We start from the raw sequence: 19,610 nt of genomic DNA, 5'->3' as shown, positions 1-19,610 counted from the left end.
GCCTTTCACACGAAATGCCCCGTTGATCATGGCACGACACATCCACACCCAGTGGCGGACCCACACGTTTCTAGGAGCCCGGGCCAGTAGCAGGCTCAGCAATAGATCTTCTGTGCATGTGCCATGCAATGATTAGGTTTATAGTAGAGTTTGCAGCAGAGGAGCCCGGGCGACGGCGCAGGGTCGCCGGGCCCTGGGTCCGCCGGTGTTCAGTGTCCACACCGCTGCCATGGCGCTCGTCTCAGGTGAAGTGATGATGCAGCAGACATGAATAAGCTGAACCTCCAGCTGCTAAAGTGAAGGCCTTGAAGAATCGTAGCTAAGTAAGGACAAATACAGGTACTAGAAGACGATGAAAACCATGTCTATTGCAGTGCAGCTACTACAAATAATGGAGGATCTTCGCTGATCCCAAGTTCCTCGACGACAACGCGATGCCGGCTTCTTTTTCCTTCTGCAGGCCGACCGCCTTAGGGCGACACCAACTATGCAAGCGCCACGACGGGCACCCTGAGAAATTCGTTCATGCCAGACATGACAACTCTTAAACGACTCTCCAATTTGTTAGTGTTATATCCGGGAGTGGGGGTACAGCCAGAGCCAGTGACGCATCTTTATCCCTGCTACTGCTACTGCTACTGCTAGTGCTAGGCGCCATGGCAAAAGAAGTGGCTGGTTCCATCACATCGGCGGTAGCCGGTGCGGCCGCGGAGAAGGCGGTGTCAATGATCATCGACAGCCTCGGCAAGCAGACGCCCGTCGCCGACAAGCTGCAGCGGCTGGAGCGGCTGTGCATGAGGGTCCGGAGTACGATCGAGGTGTCGGAGAAGCACGACATCGAGAGCGCCTCGCTGCTCCAGTGGCGGGAGAGCCTCAGGGAGGCCGTCGCCCTCGGCGACGAGGCGCTCCTCAGCTTCCAGCAGCAGCTGCAGGCGGCGCCGGCGGACGCCCAAGGCACCACCAGTACAGGCGGCATCGGTAGTTCTGCTCTGTCTTTCACAAGGAAGGCTCTGTCGAGCATGGCGCGGCGCATCAGCGGCACTGCCACAGCGCTCTTCTCGACCGACGAGGACGCGACGAAGCTGCAAAGCGCGGTGGAGGCGCTGGAGAAGGCGTCGGAGAACCTGGGGGAGTTCATAGGGTTGCTCCGGCTTGAGGCCTCGCCGAGGCTGAAGCGGCGGCGGAGACACGTCATTCCCGGTGGTGGACAAGGCGGCTCTGCCCAAGTCTATTTCTATGTCCATGGCCTAATAAAGGGATCCTCGGAGGTGAGAGTGCTCGTGGGAAGGCTCCAGGAAGCCTTGGCCAAGATCAGCACCGCGGTTGATACGGCAAAAATCCGGGACGTCGAAGGAATGGAACTGGAATGGCTCGCACAGTGGGCTGTCTTTCTGCGAGAGGCAAGGGAACAAGGCCGCACCGTCCTCCACGCCCTCAGAGCACAACTCAGTAAGGAGAACCCAGAATGTGGTCCTGAAGTCAACCAACTTGGCAGCTTTGTGCATACCGTTGAGAGCATAGCCGGGGACTTGGAATTCTTCAACCGTCTGATCATTACATTCTGTGATTTTCCAGCTTTCTCCTCTTACGGTTACGGGAGAGGTGGGAGAGATGGACGAGGCGGATGGTGGTACCACCAGTAGCTTAGGATCCTTAGTACTTTATAAACACCAAGTTTCAGTGCTTGATGTACCAATATCAAGTTGTAATTTTGGTACAATTCCAAGAATCACAACAATTTGGAATACAAATGGTGCATGGCTGCTGTTTCAATGATAATGCGGGCCTCTTCATCTGAAGTGTTTGCGTCGTTGATAATTGTGGCACATACTCGTTGTTTATCATTGCCTGCTTTATATTTCCAACTCTCACAAATAATTTTCATCACATATACTCAGTTAGGAGTGCAAGATACCTCTCAGTGAGATCACAGTGTCTCCAGCTTGAGGATTCGCCAAAGCAGATGTGGAGGCCTCAAGCAAGGCTGAGAAAATGCTCGTTGTCAACATGAGAGGGAAGATAAACCAGATGGTCGGGTGTTCCAGGAAGTGACAGTGCTTGCAGTTGCAGAGAGGCTCCGGAAAGCCTTGTCCAAGATCTTCATCACAGTTGAATTCAATTGATGACCATACGTGTTGAAGGCCAGTAGTGGCTCACACAGTGGTGAGTGGTGACGTCCTCAGGAGAGTGAGGCATCAAGGCAGCATTGTCCTTAATGTTGTTGAAGCCAAATCCTGCACGAGATGAGCTTCGAAGCTTTGTCCATAACATCGACCTTAGCTGAGGAATCGGTAGCTAGATTACTACAGGTTTGATTTCATTCTGCTGCCTGAGTAACTTCCTTTGATCCTTTCCCATAGCAAGCCAAATGTATGTGGCCTAAGCTCTAGGGCATAGCTTGTACCACCAAGTCTGTCTGTCTTTGAATGAAGTGAGCTCATATGTACCACTATAGATCAATCCACAACACCGTGACTTCCCCAGTTCTCAAATTACTTCTAAAATAAATGTACTTCTCCTTCCATCTCGTTTCAGACAAGTGTCCACCATGCCTTCACCAACTCTTTTTTTCCCCAAAGCACATGTTTCTATAAGCTGCTCCCAATCTCATCCCACTCCACCGCAACACTACGCATGCCATGAACATCTGTCAAAGCGTTGTGGCACCATTGTTGATTGGCAACAGCATGCTGACGTGTGAATCCATCACCAGAAATCTTTTCCAAAGGAAACATCCTTCAAGCTATGGAGCTGACACCATTCCTGCACAAGGGTCAAGAAGATCATATAAGTGCCACCTTTCATGCATTTTGTTCCCTAGTATTGAAGTTCAACACATGGAATGGAACTCTGTTGCTTCGAATTGGAGAAAGACGACGCAGCAATAGCTCAGGAATGTTTGACCTACTTATGTATGCAAAAGGTTAAATCCCCAGACTACAACACACCAGAGAACTCTAGACATACCATAAGTCTATGATAATACAAACAAATCATATACTTTGCGAATTGATATGTTCCATTTAGTTGTCCTGCAAGTTCTCGTTATGTTTCTATTTCAACTAGATTGCTTTACAAATTTTTAAATGCAATATCAATAGAGGTAGTCATAAAAACCTCCTGTAGTCATAAACAGAGGTCCAACATAAAAAAAAAAACTCAGGCTGTCAATAACTTTGCACGGATTCTTCGAACTATGGCGTCGAATGCTGCTTCTACTTCTACTTTAGGATCAGATAGCTAATGAGAAAGTTGGTTTCTAACGTGATACAAAGTTCATCAAGCAATGAGCCGCTGACAAGGCTGGAAATGACGCTGCTCATCAAGATCCTACAGTATGATAGTGATTTTACTGAAGAATCCAGTCCAAAGCACTTGGCTCCAGTCATCCAGTGGCAGGAGAAGCTGAAGGAAGGGGCCTCTGAAGACGATGATCGATGATGTTCTTGACAGCTTCAAACAGCAAGCCAGAGATGAAACTGCTATGACCGGTAGGCACAAGCTAGACAACACACCTGATACCCTCTACTTCAGTACTATCCTGCTGTCAGGCAGGGTTAGGTTCATCCAAATTGTTACCACTTATTGAGGTACTGTTCTCAATCTACGGTACACTGAGAGGTTAGATGATCTATCATCTGATACAGGAAAGTTCATAAGAAAGGTTGAGCAGGAGGTTTTACCAGAGAGATAAGAGATCAACGCAAAAGACAGAGGTGGCTCTAAGTTGTTCCATAAAGTTGAGTTTGAAAAAGAAAGCTCCCTATACAATGGAAGGAATCATCTCTCCTACTACTTGCCTCTGCCTCCCCCTCTGTGTCTTCCCCAGTGAGGAGAAATGAGGCATATAAAATATCCAAGGCATCGGCAGAAGCCAGTAAAACCATGAGGAAAAAGTAAGATAAGCAGTTCGGATACACATCCAGAGCACATTGAGAAAACTATGGCTGTGCATACAATGCGCTCCCAAAAGTGATATTCATTAATACGTATCAGTAAGACTCGGTATGCAAAATGAAGTATATAAAAAATTTAAAATTATACACCTTCAGTGCAGCTTCCAATGTCATTAAATAAGCATCATAACTATTGGCTACTGAAAGCTTTCAAATTGCAAATGAATGGACGAACCTTGAAAGATATGCTGAAGCTCCCTGGAAATAAATTATCATTACCTTGATCTTCTGTGATGCACTCTTTAAATAACCTTCAGAAACAGGATAACCTGGTGAAAAACAATTGCATCACCAGAAATCATTGCAAGAGCAGGAGCCATTCTTGAAGCGATGAAACCGGCTGCGATCACGCACTACAATCTCTCGGTTATAAATCTGCGAGATGCACTTTATTGCTGCATGACAATCCGAGCATACTCGGAGATTCTTAACCACGCGGACCTGTGTACCAGGAGGAGTCCTCAGTAGCAGAAATGCAATCGCCAGCTTCTCACTGTGCCACTGAAGCGCACCCTCTTTATCCTCCTCATCAAGATCAAGGAGGACCTCTGATGTAGCTGAGATGTGCCCAATGCGCCTTAGCTCTCTTGCCATCTCCTCGACCATCATGTATATCTCCTTCCACTGAGGGTGCGACTCATCTCCAGCTATGAATTCATGAACCTCCCCATCAAGCTCAACAACGCTGCAACCTGGCACCTTCTTGATTCCTCTCTTGCTCATCTCTCTCCTAATCTCTGATTTCTCCTTCCACCTCTGTGTCAGCGCGTAGACATTGGAGAGCATAACATAGTTGGCCTCATGAGCAGGGTACTCATTTAGAAGTTTTCTAGTGATATTTTCACCGAGTTCAAGCCTACCATGAGCACGGCAGGCAGCAACGAGTGTCCGCCATATTATTGGGTTTGGTTTCATGGGCATCGTACGAACAAACTCCACTGCCCGCTCAACCATGCCACCACGACCAAACATGTCAACCATGCAACCATAATGCTCAATCTTAGGCTCGATGCCATACTCCATCTTCATCGAATCAAAGTAGCCACAGCCTTCATCAACCATTCCAGCATGGCTACATGCAGTGAGCACCCCAATGAACGCAACATCATCAGGCGTCACGTGAGCAATCTTCATCTCCTCGAACAGCCCCACAGCCTCCTTCCCACGACCCTCCATTGCAAGAGCATCAATCACTGAGGTCCAAGACACAACAGTCCGCTCCTCCATCCCCTGGAACACTGCCACAGCCCCATCCACATCACCACACTTGGCAAGTGCATCAATCAGCGCATTGCACAGGGTTACAGACTTCCCAATCCCCTCCCTCTCCACAAACCGCCCTACCCACCGAGCAAGCTCGAGTGCACCCAAATCTGCAGCTGCTGCCAGAACACCAAGCACTGTGACCTCATCCGGCCGCACCCCACTGGCCTGCATCTCCCTGAACAACCCAACTGCATCACTCGACAGCCCCCCACGCACATACCCACCGATCATAGCGCTCCAAGAAACAGCGCTCGACTTCGGCATTCTGTCGAACACATTCCGCGCGTCTCCAAGGAACCCGCCTCCGAAGCACGAGTACATGTGTATAAGAGTATTGGAGACGTACTGATCGGTGGCGAACCCGAACTTGAGAGCGGCGGCGTGTGCCTGGAGCCCAACGCCCGGAGAGCCGGGGAGCGCCGCGCACGCCTTGAGGAGGAAGGGGAAGGTGAATTTGTTCGGCACCACAGAGCTGCGGAGCATGAACGGGAAGAAGAAGGCGGCGCGGAGGCGGGCGGAATGGAGCGGGGAAGTGGCGTGCGCGCGGATGAGAGTGTTGACGAGGAAGGCGTCGATCGGGACGGAGGGACCGAGGAGCGCGGCGACGAGGGGCTCGAGCAGCGCAGGCGCCGCGGAGGCGGTGGACGCGAAGAGCCTGGTAAGAACGAGCGGATTAGAGTGCAGGCCGGACTTGAGGAGGAAGGCGAGGGACTGGAGGACGGCGGCCGGCGTGGAGGAGCACACTAGAAGGCGGAGGCAGTGCTGCTCCGCCGCCCGCGCCGCGAATGGCGGGTGGTGTGAGGCTGGCGCGGTGGAGAAACGGCGGCGGCGCAGATGCGGCGGAAGAGAAGGTGGAAGCGGCGGCGGCATTTGGTCGAGCGCATGGCGCCCGGGCGCGGGGCACTGCGGTTTTGATCATTCGGAGTTTCAGGCTGCGCCATCTCAGACGCGGCAATGCGAAGTCTGTTCAGCAAACAGAATGGCTGATAGAAAGTTCGAAAAGTCGAGAGCCCGTATGAAACAAAAGAATTTTATGAATCATTGCTAGAATTGCCCTATTCTTTGTGAAATTCCAGCAAATTTGTTTTGTTCAACGGTCCTGGGTGCTCATTGCCTGTCAAGTTTAAGTGTCATATCGCATATACAAATCAGCATAACAGATTCCGTTTCAGCACTGTATCTGTCAGAGACTTAAAGAAGATGAGAAGTTTCGTTTTTCCTTGATAACAAGAAGGCCAGTTACATTTTGATGCCGTGTAACAAATCAGTAAAATGATAGAAGAAGTCATCAGGCCGAACAAGTTTGGCGTATATTGTCAATTTCTATGATTCAAACACTAAAGTACAGGAGGCATATGGATTCTCTCCAGGTGAAAATATCCGAAAATTTTACAGTGATCGTTCAAATGGATTTGCATAGTGACGAACTAGGATTGGTATAAGCTACAATGATGAACTAAGTTGCAGTTGTCAACAAGGGATGTCAGGGTTTATGTGTATATTTTCCATATACCCAGTCCATAGCCTACTTTTATCAGCAGGAGCTCAAATACCATGTGCATGATGCTTGTCATGCGCACTTTGGATCCAGGTATCTCAGTCCAATTAACAGATACTTCCACCATTGGGATCCTGAGGTGCTTGCACAGGTATACAAGCTCAACATCAAAACACCACCTGCCCAAGCAACAAAAGGAAAACTGTAAAAATCATCTATAGCGTTATTAATCTACAAAACTAGAAAGAGGAATTGGTATATAGAAGCATCCTGAAATTTCAAAGCAAGGAAACCATACCTCTTCAATCTGATATTTGTGAAAAGTTTTCTCGCAGCAGCTCGTGTGAACATCTTAAACCCACACTGGAATTTGTAACAATTGAGCAAATTGTTGATAGTTAACAGTGTAATGATGAAGAAAGTACATGAAAAATCAACTGCACTCGTTTATTAGAGGACCAAGGTTGAAAAAACATACCTGTGTATCTCTGATCCCAGGACCAGCAGTCAACAAAACTACCAAATGGAAACCTTTCATAAGAAAGTTTCGATACCACTTCCTCTGCAATAAGTCAGAAAAGAAAAATGCAAAAACATAAGTTGAAAAAATAGCATCAAGGAAAGAAACATCATGCAAATGAGGGTAATGGAGGCCAGTCAAGAGATTTACTGTTGCAAGAGCCTGCTTCTCCAAATGAGCACGGGAACCAAAGACAGCAATTTCAACATCAGATGCTTTCTGAGGTGAACTAGAAGATGTTCCAGAGGTGGACTTAACTTTCTGAGCCAATGCATGAACCTAAGAGCAGAAAGGTAAATTCCAGGAATCGTAAACAACTACTTAAATTCTCAAAGATTAAGCTTATGACAGACCTGAGCTTCAAGCTTTTCCAAATCAGTCACTTTAGTTGCCCCATCAGCATCAAGCATGAGTAACAGTTCACCACGCGAATGAAGCATCCCCTATTAGGCCATGCTTTCCACACCAATTAGCTATTATTTGAAACCAAATGGATATACAGGGAGTTCAACACTCACTTTTCGGACTGCTTCACCTTTCCCATGATTTCTCCCAAGTAGAAGAACTCTAACATTGTCAACCTTGTGTTGCTTTACAAATTTGAAGGCAACTTTAGAGGTTTGGTCAGTGCTCCCATCATCAACAATCAAGACCTTGACAGAATAGATTGAACTCCAAAATCAGTTAAGTTATACATGTTCAAATATACAAAAGCTTTGGTACTAAACTGCTCAAAGTTTGCAAATGCTGAGGGTAATGCAAGTACCAATAACATGCAATATTTCCGCATACCTCGTAAGAAAATGACTTGTCGGCGGCCGAACGTTGTTTCAGGTAGCTATTAAAGACAGGAAACAACAAAGCGATTAGCATAACCAACCAACCAAGCCATTAACACTAGCTGCACAAGGACAATTACCAGCATAGATTGCAAGGTACAGTTCACTATTCAATTATAATTGTACTAAATAGTGCATTGAGCAACAAGAGTAGGAAATGGTCAGAGCCTTACTTGAGTGTTTCTGTAAGAGCCTCGGGGAGTCGATGCTCCTCGTTGTAGGCAGGAACTACCAACGAAATGTACTTCTCAGGAGGATCAAAAATCGACGGGCAGGGAACCTAGAACAGTTTACACAGGCATATCAGCAAACATCTGGCGTGCACACCATGCCGTAGCCCGAGTTGAATTGAGCACGAGCAATCAGTACTACCTTGTTCAGTGAATTTGGGTCCTCGAAGAAGGCGTCTGAGATGGCTGACCTCTCCAGCCTGCGGCCGAGATCCAAAACGACGAACCAGTCAACTCGACGCGCAGATCGCGCGAGAAACGAAGAGGATGAGACGGGAGCGGAGAAGCGACTTACGAGTGCATGCATCCGATCTTGCGGATGTGCTCGAAGAAGACGGCAGCGGCGCCCAGCACCAGGATGGACACCTGCGCACAAGAGGGAGACAAGAGGTGAGCGTCGCGGCGAGGAGGAGGAGGAGGAGGGGGCGGACGAGCAGGGTTTGGGGGTAAGGGGAGGGGTGTACGAGGGTGGCGATGAGGAGGGTCAGCGAGAGGGAGGCCGGGATGAGGCCGGCGACGACCGAGAGTGGCCCGGCGGCGGCCACCATCGCGTCCCGGCGGCCGGTGCCGAGTCCACCCGCTGCTATGCTGCTCGCGTGCGTTTTCTGGTCCCGGTGTTGGGGAGATCTGCAGGCAGCAGGCCCCGGAGCCGTAGATTAGACGCTGCCCGCCAGGTTTGCAGGGTTTCTAGTGATTTTACACTTTTTTCCACAAAAATGGCTTTGATGTTTACTCCTAGATAGTAGCATCATAAGTTCATAACAAATCTCCAAAATTCTTTAGAAAAAATCATTGTTCAATTTTAATAATTTGATTGCTAAAAATTTCTTTACATCAATTCCACGTACACGTACATGTTTGCGTTGTTGGATGCATCCAAACAATTCAACTAGGAACATATTCAAAAACCTTGCAAACCAAAAGAAGAATCCACTCAGAGAGTAATGCTCCACCCAAAGATATACTCAGTAATGAAATCTGAAAACGACTCCTCGAGCAACTAAATTCTTTAGGTAATCTTAAGAAATTAGCTTTGCTTACAAGTTCTACAACAACGTTGCCCCAGTTTGATGTTCTACCCATGGGCCATTTATCAAGGAGCCAGGTTTAACAAGTGAAATGAAGCCCAACCGTCAACCCAGGCCGGAGCTTACTTACGTCATCCAACTTCCTGGGCCGAGGCCCGAACGTGCTAGTCGGCTCTTCGGGTTCTAGCCCCACAAGGTGAAACGGTATAAAAATCACCGGTCCCAACAGGGGCCCACGCGCCAGCGTCTCGAACCAACTTCCCAGGCTTTTTCCCAGGAGGGCAGCAGGACCGGGAGCGGAGCCTTGCGCCCTTGCCCCAGTAACACACGCTTCCCATGCCCGCCATTAACTCCCCTCGCTCGGCTTCGGCTCACTCCCCACCTCCCTCCTCCCTCCTCCCTCCCCAAAGCCTCACGCACTCCACCACGCCACCTCCCTCCCTCTCCGTAGACTCCTGTCTCTACCTATCCGCCCACCGCTTCGCGGCTCGCGCGCTCCCTCCCCGAAACCCTAGCCCCACCCCTGGGGGTGGCGGGGGCGCCTCCGGTGGGTGGCATCGACAAGCAGGGTGGCGCTCGGCTCGTTTGATCCGTTTGGCTGATTGGGCCCCGCGCCCTTGCTGTTGCTCTTCGGTTCGGCGGCGTGGCGCGGGGAGCTCGGGAATGGGGAACTGCTGGGGCGCGCGGATCAAGGATGGGAGCCCTCAACCTGGCGCCTCAGGTTCGTCCTCCTCGCTTTTGTTTGCTGCTGTTGATTCATGGGGGTGGTACGAGGGGAATTTGGATGATCCGGTCTTGCTAGTTGCGCGCTCCGATCAGGCGGGAGGTTATGGGATGCGAGACCTGATTCGACTTACTTGCATGATAGTAGTACAGTTTTTGGTAGATTTAATTAGATAGGTTGCCTTGCAACGGAGGGAATGATCATCAGAACATGTATGTAATGGTGTCCTACAGTGTTTTTTCTAGTTTAGTTAGGCTTCGGTTGTTCCAGTTGTCTGGTCTTGTTCTGTTAGATGATCTCAACGTTTCAGCTGTCCTGCCAACTTTGATGTGTTTAAGGCGTTAAAGTAAGGCATCACGATCACTTGAAGTGGTTTTGCTAAAGCAAGCTTGGAACCTGAGGTTTGTCCTTTGTAGGTGGTTCTGCACTTGTGCAAAAGGAGCTTAAATTTTATTAGATGATAAGTATTACCTTATTTCGTACAGTAATGGATGGGACGTATTCATATAGATGCTCCATTCGGTACATGATGTCTCACGGGAACCTCATGTGTAGTGGTTCTTTCGTTATCTGCTTGGTTGCACATGTCCTCCTGAGATGACATTAGGAAGCGACATGAGATTGACTATCGCAAAAGGTTGTAGTAGTATCTTATTATAAACAGTACTTTGTGTTGACTACCTACATGTCTAATTCCAATCACCCTGGATTATGTTGTTGACCAAGGTAATACATGACCGAAGTGGGACGAATACTGTGGTAGAGTACTTAGTATGCTTGGCCGCCGTTTGACATGCGTATGCCGTTGACCATCGCATTCACATTTTCCCCCTTTGCAGAATAATTCACATGGTCCAAGGAAAAGAGTATTTTATGGGTGTTCTAGTTGTTTCTCTATTGCTACTATGTTTTTATTCATCTTCTTAATTTACAGCGTTGATATAAGATTAGGAAAAACGCCCAAGTTCTACCCTGATTCACTTTGGCAAGTGTCATAACAAAGCTAGTAGTATCAACCAGTTCAAATCATATAGTCATCTCTTGTAAACTGTTGATTCCATATTTTGAACAGTTAGTGAAGTTGTATTAATGGCAGCTTTTATTATCTTTCATGATGAAAGTCGGGTATGTTTATTGTGTTACAGCCTGTACCGTTCATAAGTTTAATAGTCCATGATATACTGATCAAATTCAATTGAGATGCATAAGTAATTTGAGTATACAAAGAGCTTGACGTATGCACCGTCAGAAAGTTTGTTGATTGTACAACTATGGTTCTGTGCTCTACAGCAGGAGCATGTTTTGTACATATCATCTTATCAAATAAAGCCTCATTTATTGCTGTTGCTAATAGCTAGTCTAATATCTTCTTAGGTTAGCTGATAGGGTTACTATTTTTAGATAATTGGTAAGGTTTTTTTATGCATGCCTGTAACCACTTTATGTAGGAAAACAACATGAGTTTCCTCCCTCCCTGCTCATTTTGAACACTCACAGTCATCACTCTGTCCGGAGGATATCAGTATATCACCATTCCCATACAGCTAAAGTTGGCCACATCGCTTGCTCCTGCAGTCAAAATAGGGCGCTGTTACGGTGCTCCTATTACCTCCTAGGAGGTAAGAGGTGAAATAAGTCTAAGCCATTGAATTTTAGGAGAAATAAAAAAATTAATAAAGGGTAAAAGACCCGGTATCCCCGTTACCAGTCCCCAAATAACGCATCCTGTTAGTCATACTCTGAGCGCGTCCATGGTTTTGCATGGCCGCTTGCATGTATGCATGATCTTCTCCATCTCTTATATCTTTGGCCTTTTTCTTTATCTCAGTTGACTTAAATATTGGGACTTAAAGTACAATTAGTTGCCGCCATAATTTAGGAACTGGTACAACTTGTTGAGGGTGCTGAAGGAATGGCTCATGAAAGCGGATAGTAATCGTGCGATGATGATTCTATTGGCAGGATCTACAAATGTAGTGTACATGAGTTACAACAGGAAGGAAACAGACAGAGTTAAAAAGGGCTTGGAAATATCCCGTTGTTGCCATGTATGGGAGATAGCCAATCCGGCATGCATGATGATGCATGCACATGAGGAGAGGAGTGACGCTCAAAAGAGCAAGGCCCAATATCTCGCTAACTGCTATTGAACTCACCATAGGTTAGATGCTGTTGCACTGAGTCCAAAGCGGCAGCAGTTTTTGCTATAAATGAAGGACAAGCTGCTTATTTAGCCCCTAGCTGGCAGCAAACATTTCGGGCCTTCACGCCAAGATGTGTGTGCGGTGGTGACCATGGCCAGGAAGGCCATGTAGAGCATTGCCAGCAACGCTGTTGTATCTGTTGCGTACTTGCAATAAAAAATAATTGGATGTCACATTAGGCAAGTTAGGTCTATCAAAATTGGGCGGACGTCAAGTTAGGAAGTTAGATCTAATCGGTTGATTTTCCCTATTTATTCCATTTTCCAAAATTAAAAATAAAAGCAAATATAATAGCTGTATTCATCAAATGGACGGACTAAAGTTGACGATTGTTTGGGAGTACCGTAGTGGGAGCCATCAATGTTTTATGCTCCTGTAGGCAAAATGGTTTCTGGAGCAGATTCTTGGACACTAATTAATCTATTATTAGTGCTGCAATTTGTGCCAAAAATGGTAACTGCTATTGGCTATCGTGTAACTCTAGGTGCTCATATCAATCTTTAGAGATAACCAAGCAATGATTGCAATGTCCAGTTCCTTATATGGTGCCTAGTTTCCTGTTTAAGTGGCTGTTCCTTTTGGATGGTGATGATCATACCTGGGATATATCACTGCACGCTTTATTCAACACAGAACACTTTTGTGGGAATATGAGGCTTTGGTTTGGTCTTTTGTTGTCCCTTTGCTTTTGTAGAATATTTACCAAATACATTATCTGCAGGGATGTTCTCAAAGAGTGGTGGCAAGGATGGGAGTAGGCTTAGCGGCTGTAGTAGTCGAGCCTCTTCGGCTTCCATGCCTCCAAATGCGAAGACGGAGTGCGAGATCCTGCAATCTGCCAATGTTAAGATCTTCAGCTTCAATAATCTCAAAGCGGCCACAAGGAACTTCCGTCCTGATAGTGTGCTAGGTGAAGGAGGGTTTGGATCCGTCTATAAAGGATGGGTTGATGAAAATACATTGGCACCCTGCAGACCTGGCACTGGAATTGCTGTTGCTGTGAAAAGACTCAATCAGGAGGGTTTGCAAGGACACCGAGAGTGGTTGGTGAGTATAATGCTGCTCAACTTTATGCTACTGTCCTGTGAATTCATGATCGATTCAGATTGTTTGAAGTTTCCTCTTGTACCCTGCCTTTCTGTGCTGGCTTTATTACTAACATGGGATAATATTCTGTTTGTAGGCGGAAGTTAATTACCTAGGTCAGTTCTGTCATCCCAACCTTGTCAAGCTAATTGGGTACTGCGTAGAGGATGAACACCGACTGCTAGTGTACGAGTTCATGCCCCGTGGGAGCTTGGAAAATCATCTATTTAGGAGTAAGTTTACTCTGGATCTAGTGTTACTGTTCTCTTATTTTTTGTTCATATTATAATGCTGTTCTGGTAGTATGTTCAGATTTGTAAATTACTGTACGAATCCTTGTTGTAGGAGGCTCGTACTTTCAACCTCTTTCATGGAACCTTAGAATGAAGGTTGCACTTGGAGCTGCGAAGGGACTAGCTTACCTTCACAGTGCAGAGGCAAAAGTTATTTACCGAGATTTTAAGACTTCCAATATTCTCCTTGACACGGTAAGTGATAGTAAATCTTCTTTGCTGTATACTTCACTTCAACTTTTGTATGCTCTATTGAAAGGGGTGCATCATATGAATGTGTAGGACTATTCTGCGAAACTTTCTGATTTCGGATTGGCAAAGGATGGTCCTGTTGGTGAGAAGAGCCATGTGTCCACAAGAGTAATGGGAACATATGGTTATGCAGCTCCTGAATATCTTTCAACAGGTAACCTTTAGAGTGCAGGTCTTCGTAGTTCCATCAAATTTCTGTAGATTTGGCTGCCCTGGTTTAGAATGACAAAAACAAATTAGCAAGCATCGTGCATTAAATAGACAAATTATGCGAAGTTTTTGCTGTCTTTGCTTATTTCCAGTGCAGCAGTGGAGTGAAAACATGGCATAAAGTCGATGTTGGTGCTTATTTTCGTCTCTTTCTTGTATATCAGGAAGAGGATGATGAAATCACATTAGATGCCTTTTTTCTGAATTCATCTCACTGTACTTTGCTCTTTAGTGCAAAAATATTGCAATGCGCTGTCTTGTAGGCAAAGAGCACCATTTTATTTTGGTAACCTTGTATCAACATCTCATTCAGTATCTGATATGGATCTCGATCTTTGAACAATGCTACACTTTCAGGTCACCTAACTGCAAAGAGTGACATCTATAGCTTTGGAGTAGTGCTTCTGGAGATGTTGTCAGGCCGCCGCGCCATCGACAAAAACCGGCCCCAAGGGGAGCACAATCTCGTCGAATGGGCTCGACCTTACCTCACACATAAGCGCAAGATATTCCGGGTCCTTGATGCCAGGCTAGAAGGTCAATACTCTCTCAGCGGTGCACAAACAATTGCCACCCTTGCTCTTGAATGCCTGTCCTATGAAGCTAAAATGAGGCCGTCTATGGATGCTGTGGTCACTATTCTAGAAGAGCTTCAGGACTCCAGTGAAGCAGAGAAGCATCAGGAACCCAAGACTGGAACCAAACAGACGCCTGCTGCTGTGAGTGCTAGCAAGAGCAACCGCAAGCCTCGCCGGAAAAGCTTGGGAGGCACGAAGGAGACCGTTGGCCCGAATCCAAAATCATTGGCTCATTCTCGTTAGCGAAGGGTAGCTTGATCAAGTTGTTTAGCTAGATTTTAGCTTGTGAATATGATGTGTATATTGAGGGTAATCAGGCTTTTGGCTACAAGTCGTTTCTTCTTTCTCATGAGCTGTTCAGCTTCAGCTGACAGCGAAGGGATTTGTATGTCGAAACTCATGGCATCAGGAGAGCTCATGGTTTGCAAGCTGTTGATGATTCTTGAGGCTTTGTCCCCTGCAGTGTTCATCATTCTGTATTTCTGTTAGATCTTAGTGTTGTTGACTGCTGTGCTACAGCAGGGATGCATTCAGTGCTATGGTGTTGACGGCCGCTTTGCCGATCGAAATCTCCGGCGAGAGGATCGTTGGGATTGCTCTGGCACCTACATTGCGATGCCCGTTTCTTCCCCCTTGGTGATCGTGCCACTGATTTCGGCCCCATCATCACAGCCCCTGACGACAGCAACCTCACCTGTTACGGAAGTCGCATTTGGCTCTCCCGAACGACGTCGACGCGTAACTCCCAACCTCCCACCTGTCCCAAGGAACTCCCCCAAGTCCGGCACCGGTAGCGTCTTGCCGCGAGCCGCGCCATACCCCGACACGGCATGGTCGGTGTCCGCCGTCGCCGTCACGAGCGCGGCTCGGGCAGCCGAACTCGAGCACGGGAGGGAACAAAAAACCATCCCCAAAGCAGAGAGACCCTGCCCGCGGCGGGCTTTCGCTTTCCTCTTTATCCCTTTCACACATTTTCATTTGAGAACTCTTTTCATTTCGGCGCAAGGGAGTCTCGCCAGCATTCACGCAAAAGGAGCCGGCAACGAATCATCGCCGTCGTCATCATGCCAAGATCACATCAGTTTCTTAAGCAGGTACGAGTATCACAAAGAAAGAAATAGAAAAGCGACAAACAGTAGTAGTAGCAGCAACCTTCTTACAAGTCCAATCACCTTACTTAAAATCAGGTTCATGATGCGAGATACCAACACGTCGTGTCATGGAGATAGATGACACGGGATGAAGGAAGAAAAAGCAGCTGCGGGCTACACTCACCGCCACCAGTTATGCAGCAGCTTGGCAGCCACTTCAGCCACTGTTTCGACAGAAATCACCCCCAGAAACAAGGCTTAACCACAAACAAGATCCATAGCCACACTTGGGTAGCCACAAGCACACTAATGGAGCAGAGTACTAGGGACTAGTAGTTGTGACGACAAATTTACCTTAACCGACTCTAGACTTTACCCTCCTTTTGCCCCCTTGCTCAGAAGAAAAAGCTTCCTTTCAGAGGACTTGGACCACGGATTAAGGCGAGAAGGCGCGAACTTGAACGGACATTCCCACCCTAACACACGCTTAATGACTATACTAATTACGTATGAGAAGACGTTGGCTTCTTTTTTCTCACTTGCAGCAGAATCCGAATCACACGCCGGCGGCGACGAGGAAGACGATGGCGGAGGGGCCATCAGACCCTGAAGTTCTTGCCCTCGAAGGTCTGGCCGAACTGCCAGTTGCGCGGGGCGACGTTCCAGGAGGTGGAGGTGCGGCGGTCGCTGCCGGTGACGCGGAAGGAGAGCGCGTCGCCGACGAGGATGGCGTTGGACTGCCAGTTCTGGCCCCAGTTCCGGGACATGGGCAGCCACCCGGTGCTGGAGCTCTTCACGCTCGCGCGCACGATGTCGCCGGCGCCGGCCACGTTGGTGATGAGCACCAGGTTGAAGTAGCGGAAGCCGTTGATGGTGAACCGCACGCCGCCGGACTTCCGGCACGGCACCCTGCAAAGACCATCATGAGCACATTTCTTCATTAAAAATAGTGCTAGTAGTTTTTTCCCTTTACATCATCATCAGATAACTGATCAATCAGTAAACAACTTCTGGTAATCAGCAGGTACTAACAATTAGCAGGACTATTACAGAGCAACATTAGGCTTCCCCAGGGGCAGAACCGTGAATGCAAGAACTTGCTGCTGTAGAAAAGAAAGGACGGCCAACCACCGCCACGGTCAGGAGGTGCAGCGCAGGCAGGACCACGGGTTCACGCGTAATGGCGGAGCTGCAGGACGGAAGGACGAGATGGCCCTGGGCTTTACAGGTCACGCGGGGACCGGGGGCCGGAGGAACCAAGGGCAAACGGGCCATTTCAGGGGGGTAGGGCATGGAGATGTCAGGCGTGGACGGGAGAAGCCAACCGGAAAGGCAGCGCGGCCTGAACGGAGGCCGGAATCACGGGCGTGTCCCCCACCGGCGGCCAAAGTGAAAAAGGTCAAAGCCCGTGGCGTGCCCTGCCCCTACCTGAGCGTTCTGTTCTGTACTGTTCCTTCTGCATCGCCCATGTTGTTTTGGAGGCTTCTCCGGGCCTTTTGCTGTAGCCGACTCCGGCAGTGGCCTTCTCTCCTAGAGACAGTGCTCCATTATGCAGCCAGTGTGGTAAACCACTGATACCGGGCATGCGACTGCGCAAATGGCTGCTTAGACCAGAACAGAATGCCAAGAAAGCAGCCTTCCAGAATGGTGGCGGCTCATCAGAACGCTAACAAGAAAGCTTTGGTTGCTACTGGACTACTAGTAGCACTGAAAGTTCCTCTAGCCATCCATCCCATTCTGAGTGTGTGTGTGTGTGTATGGTTTGCACGAGAATTCACACTGGCAATGTCCAAATCCCAGATCTACTCCTACCAAAACTGCCAAGAACCACGTAGAGAAATGGACTAGCATCAGCTAGGAAACTCCTCAATCACAGAGAGGAGCAGTAGCCCAAGCAGGGTAGGATGAAGTGATCCCTCCGCTCCATTTCTAGCTCTCCACCAAATCACCTTTACCGCGTGCTACAGGATCGATTTCCCCTTGCGTCTGCTCTCCAACTCCAGTTCTCCAACTAGTACCCGCGCCCTCGCTTTTACACCCGGATCCGGTGCATATTCCCCCGCGCCCCCGCCGGGGTAGTAGTTGCCCTCCCCTCCCCGCGATCACGGCGGCCCGGGCAGGAATCAAATCGCCAGGCCGTGCCGGTCCGTGCTGCAACTGAACCGGCGACGAAACGGCATGCGGGTCGGCGGGTGGGCGTTACCACCGGACGCCTGCGAGTGACTCTGGCCACGACGGAACCCGTCACGGAACGGAGCCTTTTCTTTCCCAACACCCCCCCCCCAAAAAAAAAAAGAAAACAAACAGTGCCGGCCGAGCCGCCTCAAAAGACGTGTGCGGAGAGGAGGGAGGAATCTTGAATGCAGACGAGCAGGCCATGGAGCGCTCTGTTCTGGCGTTCTGCTTTGTGCTCTGGTGTGGCCCTAAACAAAAACCCCGGTGCTCCGACCAATGCGAATGTCTTTTACTACCAACGACCGGACCGAGACACAAGCAAACATTGCTATCGATTGCAGAACTTTAAACAAAAAACTCGATTTTAGCAATGGAGGAGTAGAAATGAGTGACTATAAGCGTTACCGGCGGTAGGAGACGGGGACGATGCCGGCGCGGTACTCGGCGATGTGGAGGAACATGGGCATGGCGAGGTCGAAGTGGGGGCGCGGCGGGTTGCACCAGCCGCCGTTGTCGGAGGGGAGCGCGTAGTTGGGCGGGCAGAAGTTGGTGGCCGTCACCAGGATGGAGGGGCTCCCGGCGCGGCACCACCGCCACCCGGGCTGGTTCTCGCACTTGATCTCGAAGCAGGCGCCGCAGCTCAGGCCCTCGTTGAACAGCGCCGTGCTCAGCGCCGCGTTGTTCACGCCGTACCCCTGGCTGTACAGGTTGCCGTACCCGCACGCGCCGCCTGCGTAGAGCAAAGCCCGCCATTGATTATCTCACCCGCGTTCCAGAAGAACCACGGGCGGCGGTGGAAGAAGAGGGAAGGCCCGCGGCGGCCGGAGCCAAACGTACGTACCCATGGTGCCCGAGGCGTCGCTGCCGCCGTAGAACGTGGCGTGCGCGCTCTGCCAGTCGCCGCCGCCGTACACGCCGGGAATGCGGGCGGCGGCGGGGGCGGCCAGCGCGGCCACCAGGAGCAGCACCAGCGCCGCCGGCATTGCCGCCATCCCCTCCTCGTCTTCTTCTCCCTGGCCTGCCTTGCCTTCCTTCCTCGCGGCTGCACTCCCCACGGGACGGCGGCGGCAGCGGCGCAGGAAGTGGTCAGTGGTGGGAAGGCCAATGCCAAGGCCCAGGGGCGGGGGGTATTTATGGAGGCAGACCAGGTAAGGTAATGGCGCTCTCTCTCCTGAGACTGTGAGGGAGGAGGGTGGTAATCTACACTTCGCGTTCTAGCCCCCGGCTTTAGCAGTGTGAAAAGGAAAGGAGAAACGAGGGTGCGCGGAGGAGAACGCGCGATTGATTGCCGGGTTTAGCAGCTGATGCCGGGGAAGGTGAACCGCCTGCCTGATGGCGTGGTACGTGCAGGTACGCAGTGGCGCTGTGCTCGCCCTGCCTCCTCACGCAATGAGCAGCGGCACACTCCTTCCTGGTGACTACTCGATGGCCTTTGCCGCGGGCCTGTCGAGTGGGAAAAAAAAACGTTGCGCCGACAATGGATTTGTGATCGTGGTTAAGGGGAGTTAGATGAACATTTACGTGGCTCGCCGCAGTAAATCCGCTGGGCGCAGTAGTAACTGTGTTGGCGTCATTCTCATTCATCAGCGTGGGCCCGCAGATAATCCCGGTCAACTGACGGGTAATCTTTTTTGTTCTTTTAATTTTTTTTACGCGGCAG

At 49.3% G+C, this 19,610-nt stretch overlaps 3 protein-coding genes and 1 pseudogene across 3 annotated transcripts; 1 reads left to right on the top strand and 3 right to left on the bottom strand.

The window, feature by feature from the left end:
- Positions 1 to 1,625: 1,625 nt before the first annotated feature.
- On the bottom strand, positions 1,626 to 6,106 carry LOC112873924 (annotated as a pseudogene).
- Positions 6,107 to 6,420: 314 nt separating this feature from the next.
- Positions 6,421 to 8,941, bottom strand: LOC112875519 (dolichyl-phosphate beta-glucosyltransferase). The gene is made up of 11 exons (XM_025939394.1): positions 8,774 to 8,941; positions 8,605 to 8,675; positions 8,452 to 8,509; positions 8,253 to 8,359; positions 8,033 to 8,078; positions 7,759 to 7,893; positions 7,594 to 7,683; positions 7,391 to 7,519; positions 7,199 to 7,282; positions 7,019 to 7,083; positions 6,421 to 6,899 (listed from the first exon to the last, which is right to left on the bottom strand). The coding sequence occupies exons 1-11, from the start codon at positions 8,855 to 8,857 to the stop codon at positions 6,713 to 6,715; spliced, it is 1,056 nt and encodes a 351-aa protein (XP_025795179.1). The 5' UTR covers positions 8,858 to 8,941; the 3' UTR covers positions 6,421 to 6,712.
- A 694-nt stretch (positions 8,942 to 9,635) lies between these two features.
- LOC112874106 (receptor-like cytoplasmic kinase 176) lies at positions 9,636 to 15,139 on the top strand. Its single transcript, XM_025937280.1, has 6 exons — positions 9,636 to 10,058; positions 12,987 to 13,312; positions 13,449 to 13,584; positions 13,697 to 13,839; positions 13,927 to 14,050; positions 14,464 to 15,139. The coding sequence occupies exons 1-6, from the start codon at positions 9,674 to 9,676 to the stop codon at positions 14,925 to 14,927; spliced, it is 1,578 nt and encodes a 525-aa protein (XP_025793065.1). The 5' UTR covers positions 9,636 to 9,673; the 3' UTR covers positions 14,928 to 15,139.
- A 1,091-nt stretch (positions 15,140 to 16,230) lies between these two features.
- LOC112874107 (expansin-A7) lies at positions 16,231 to 19,031 on the bottom strand. Its single transcript, XM_025937282.1, has 3 exons — positions 18,792 to 19,031; positions 18,356 to 18,680; positions 16,231 to 16,684 (listed from the first exon to the last, which is right to left on the bottom strand). Exons 1-3 carry the CDS (start codon positions 18,940 to 18,942, stop codon positions 16,375 to 16,377), a joined length of 786 nt encoding a protein of 261 aa, XP_025793067.1. The 5' UTR covers positions 18,943 to 19,031; the 3' UTR covers positions 16,231 to 16,374.
- Between the last annotated feature and the right edge of the window lie 579 nt (positions 19,032 to 19,610).

The sequence above is a fragment of the Panicum hallii genome, chromosome 9, assembly GCF_002211085.1.
Source record: "Panicum hallii strain FIL2 chromosome 9, PHallii_v3.1, whole genome shotgun sequence".
NCBI lineage: Eukaryota > Viridiplantae > Streptophyta > Magnoliopsida > Poales > Poaceae > Panicum > Panicum hallii.
This window is presented reverse-complemented; position numbering and strand designations above follow the sequence as displayed.

Excerpts from the sequence above, each read along its gene's own strand:
- LOC112875519 (XM_025939394.1), bottom strand. The coding sequence starts at position 8,857 with ATGGTGGCCGCCGCCGGGCCACTCTCGGTCGTCGCCGGCCTCATCCCG. Across the intron at positions 8,079-8,252 it reads GCTCTTACAGAAACACTCAA|CTACCTGAAACAACGTTCGG; the intron begins GTAAGGCTCTGA and ends TGTCTTTAATAG. Across the intron at positions 7,520-7,593 it reads TGGAAAAGCTTGAAGCTCAG|GTTCATGCATTGGCTCAGAA; the intron begins GTCTGTCATAAG and ends TTCTGCTCTTAG.
- LOC112874106 (XM_025937280.1), top strand. The coding sequence starts at position 9,674 with ATGCCCGCCATTAACTCCCCTCGCTCGGCTTCGGCTCACTCCCCACCT. Across the intron at positions 10,059-12,986 it reads CCCTCAACCTGGCGCCTCAG|GGATGTTCTCAAAGAGTGGT; the intron begins GTTCGTCCTCCT and ends CATTATCTGCAG. Across the intron at positions 13,585-13,696 it reads GGAAAATCATCTATTTAGGA|GAGGCTCGTACTTTCAACCT; the intron begins GTAAGTTTACTC and ends TCCTTGTTGTAG.
- LOC112874107 (XM_025937282.1), bottom strand. The coding sequence starts at position 18,942 with ATGGCGGCAATGCCGGCGGCGCTGGTGCTGCTCCTGGTGGCCGCGCTG. Across the intron at positions 18,681-18,791 it reads CGACGCCTCGGGCACCATGG|GCGGCGCGTGCGGGTACGGC; the intron begins GTACGTACGTTT and ends TGCTCTACGCAG. Across the intron at positions 16,685-18,355 it reads GTCCCCGTCTCCTACCGCCG|GGTGCCGTGCCGGAAGTCCG; the intron begins GTAACGCTTATA and ends TGGTCTTTGCAG.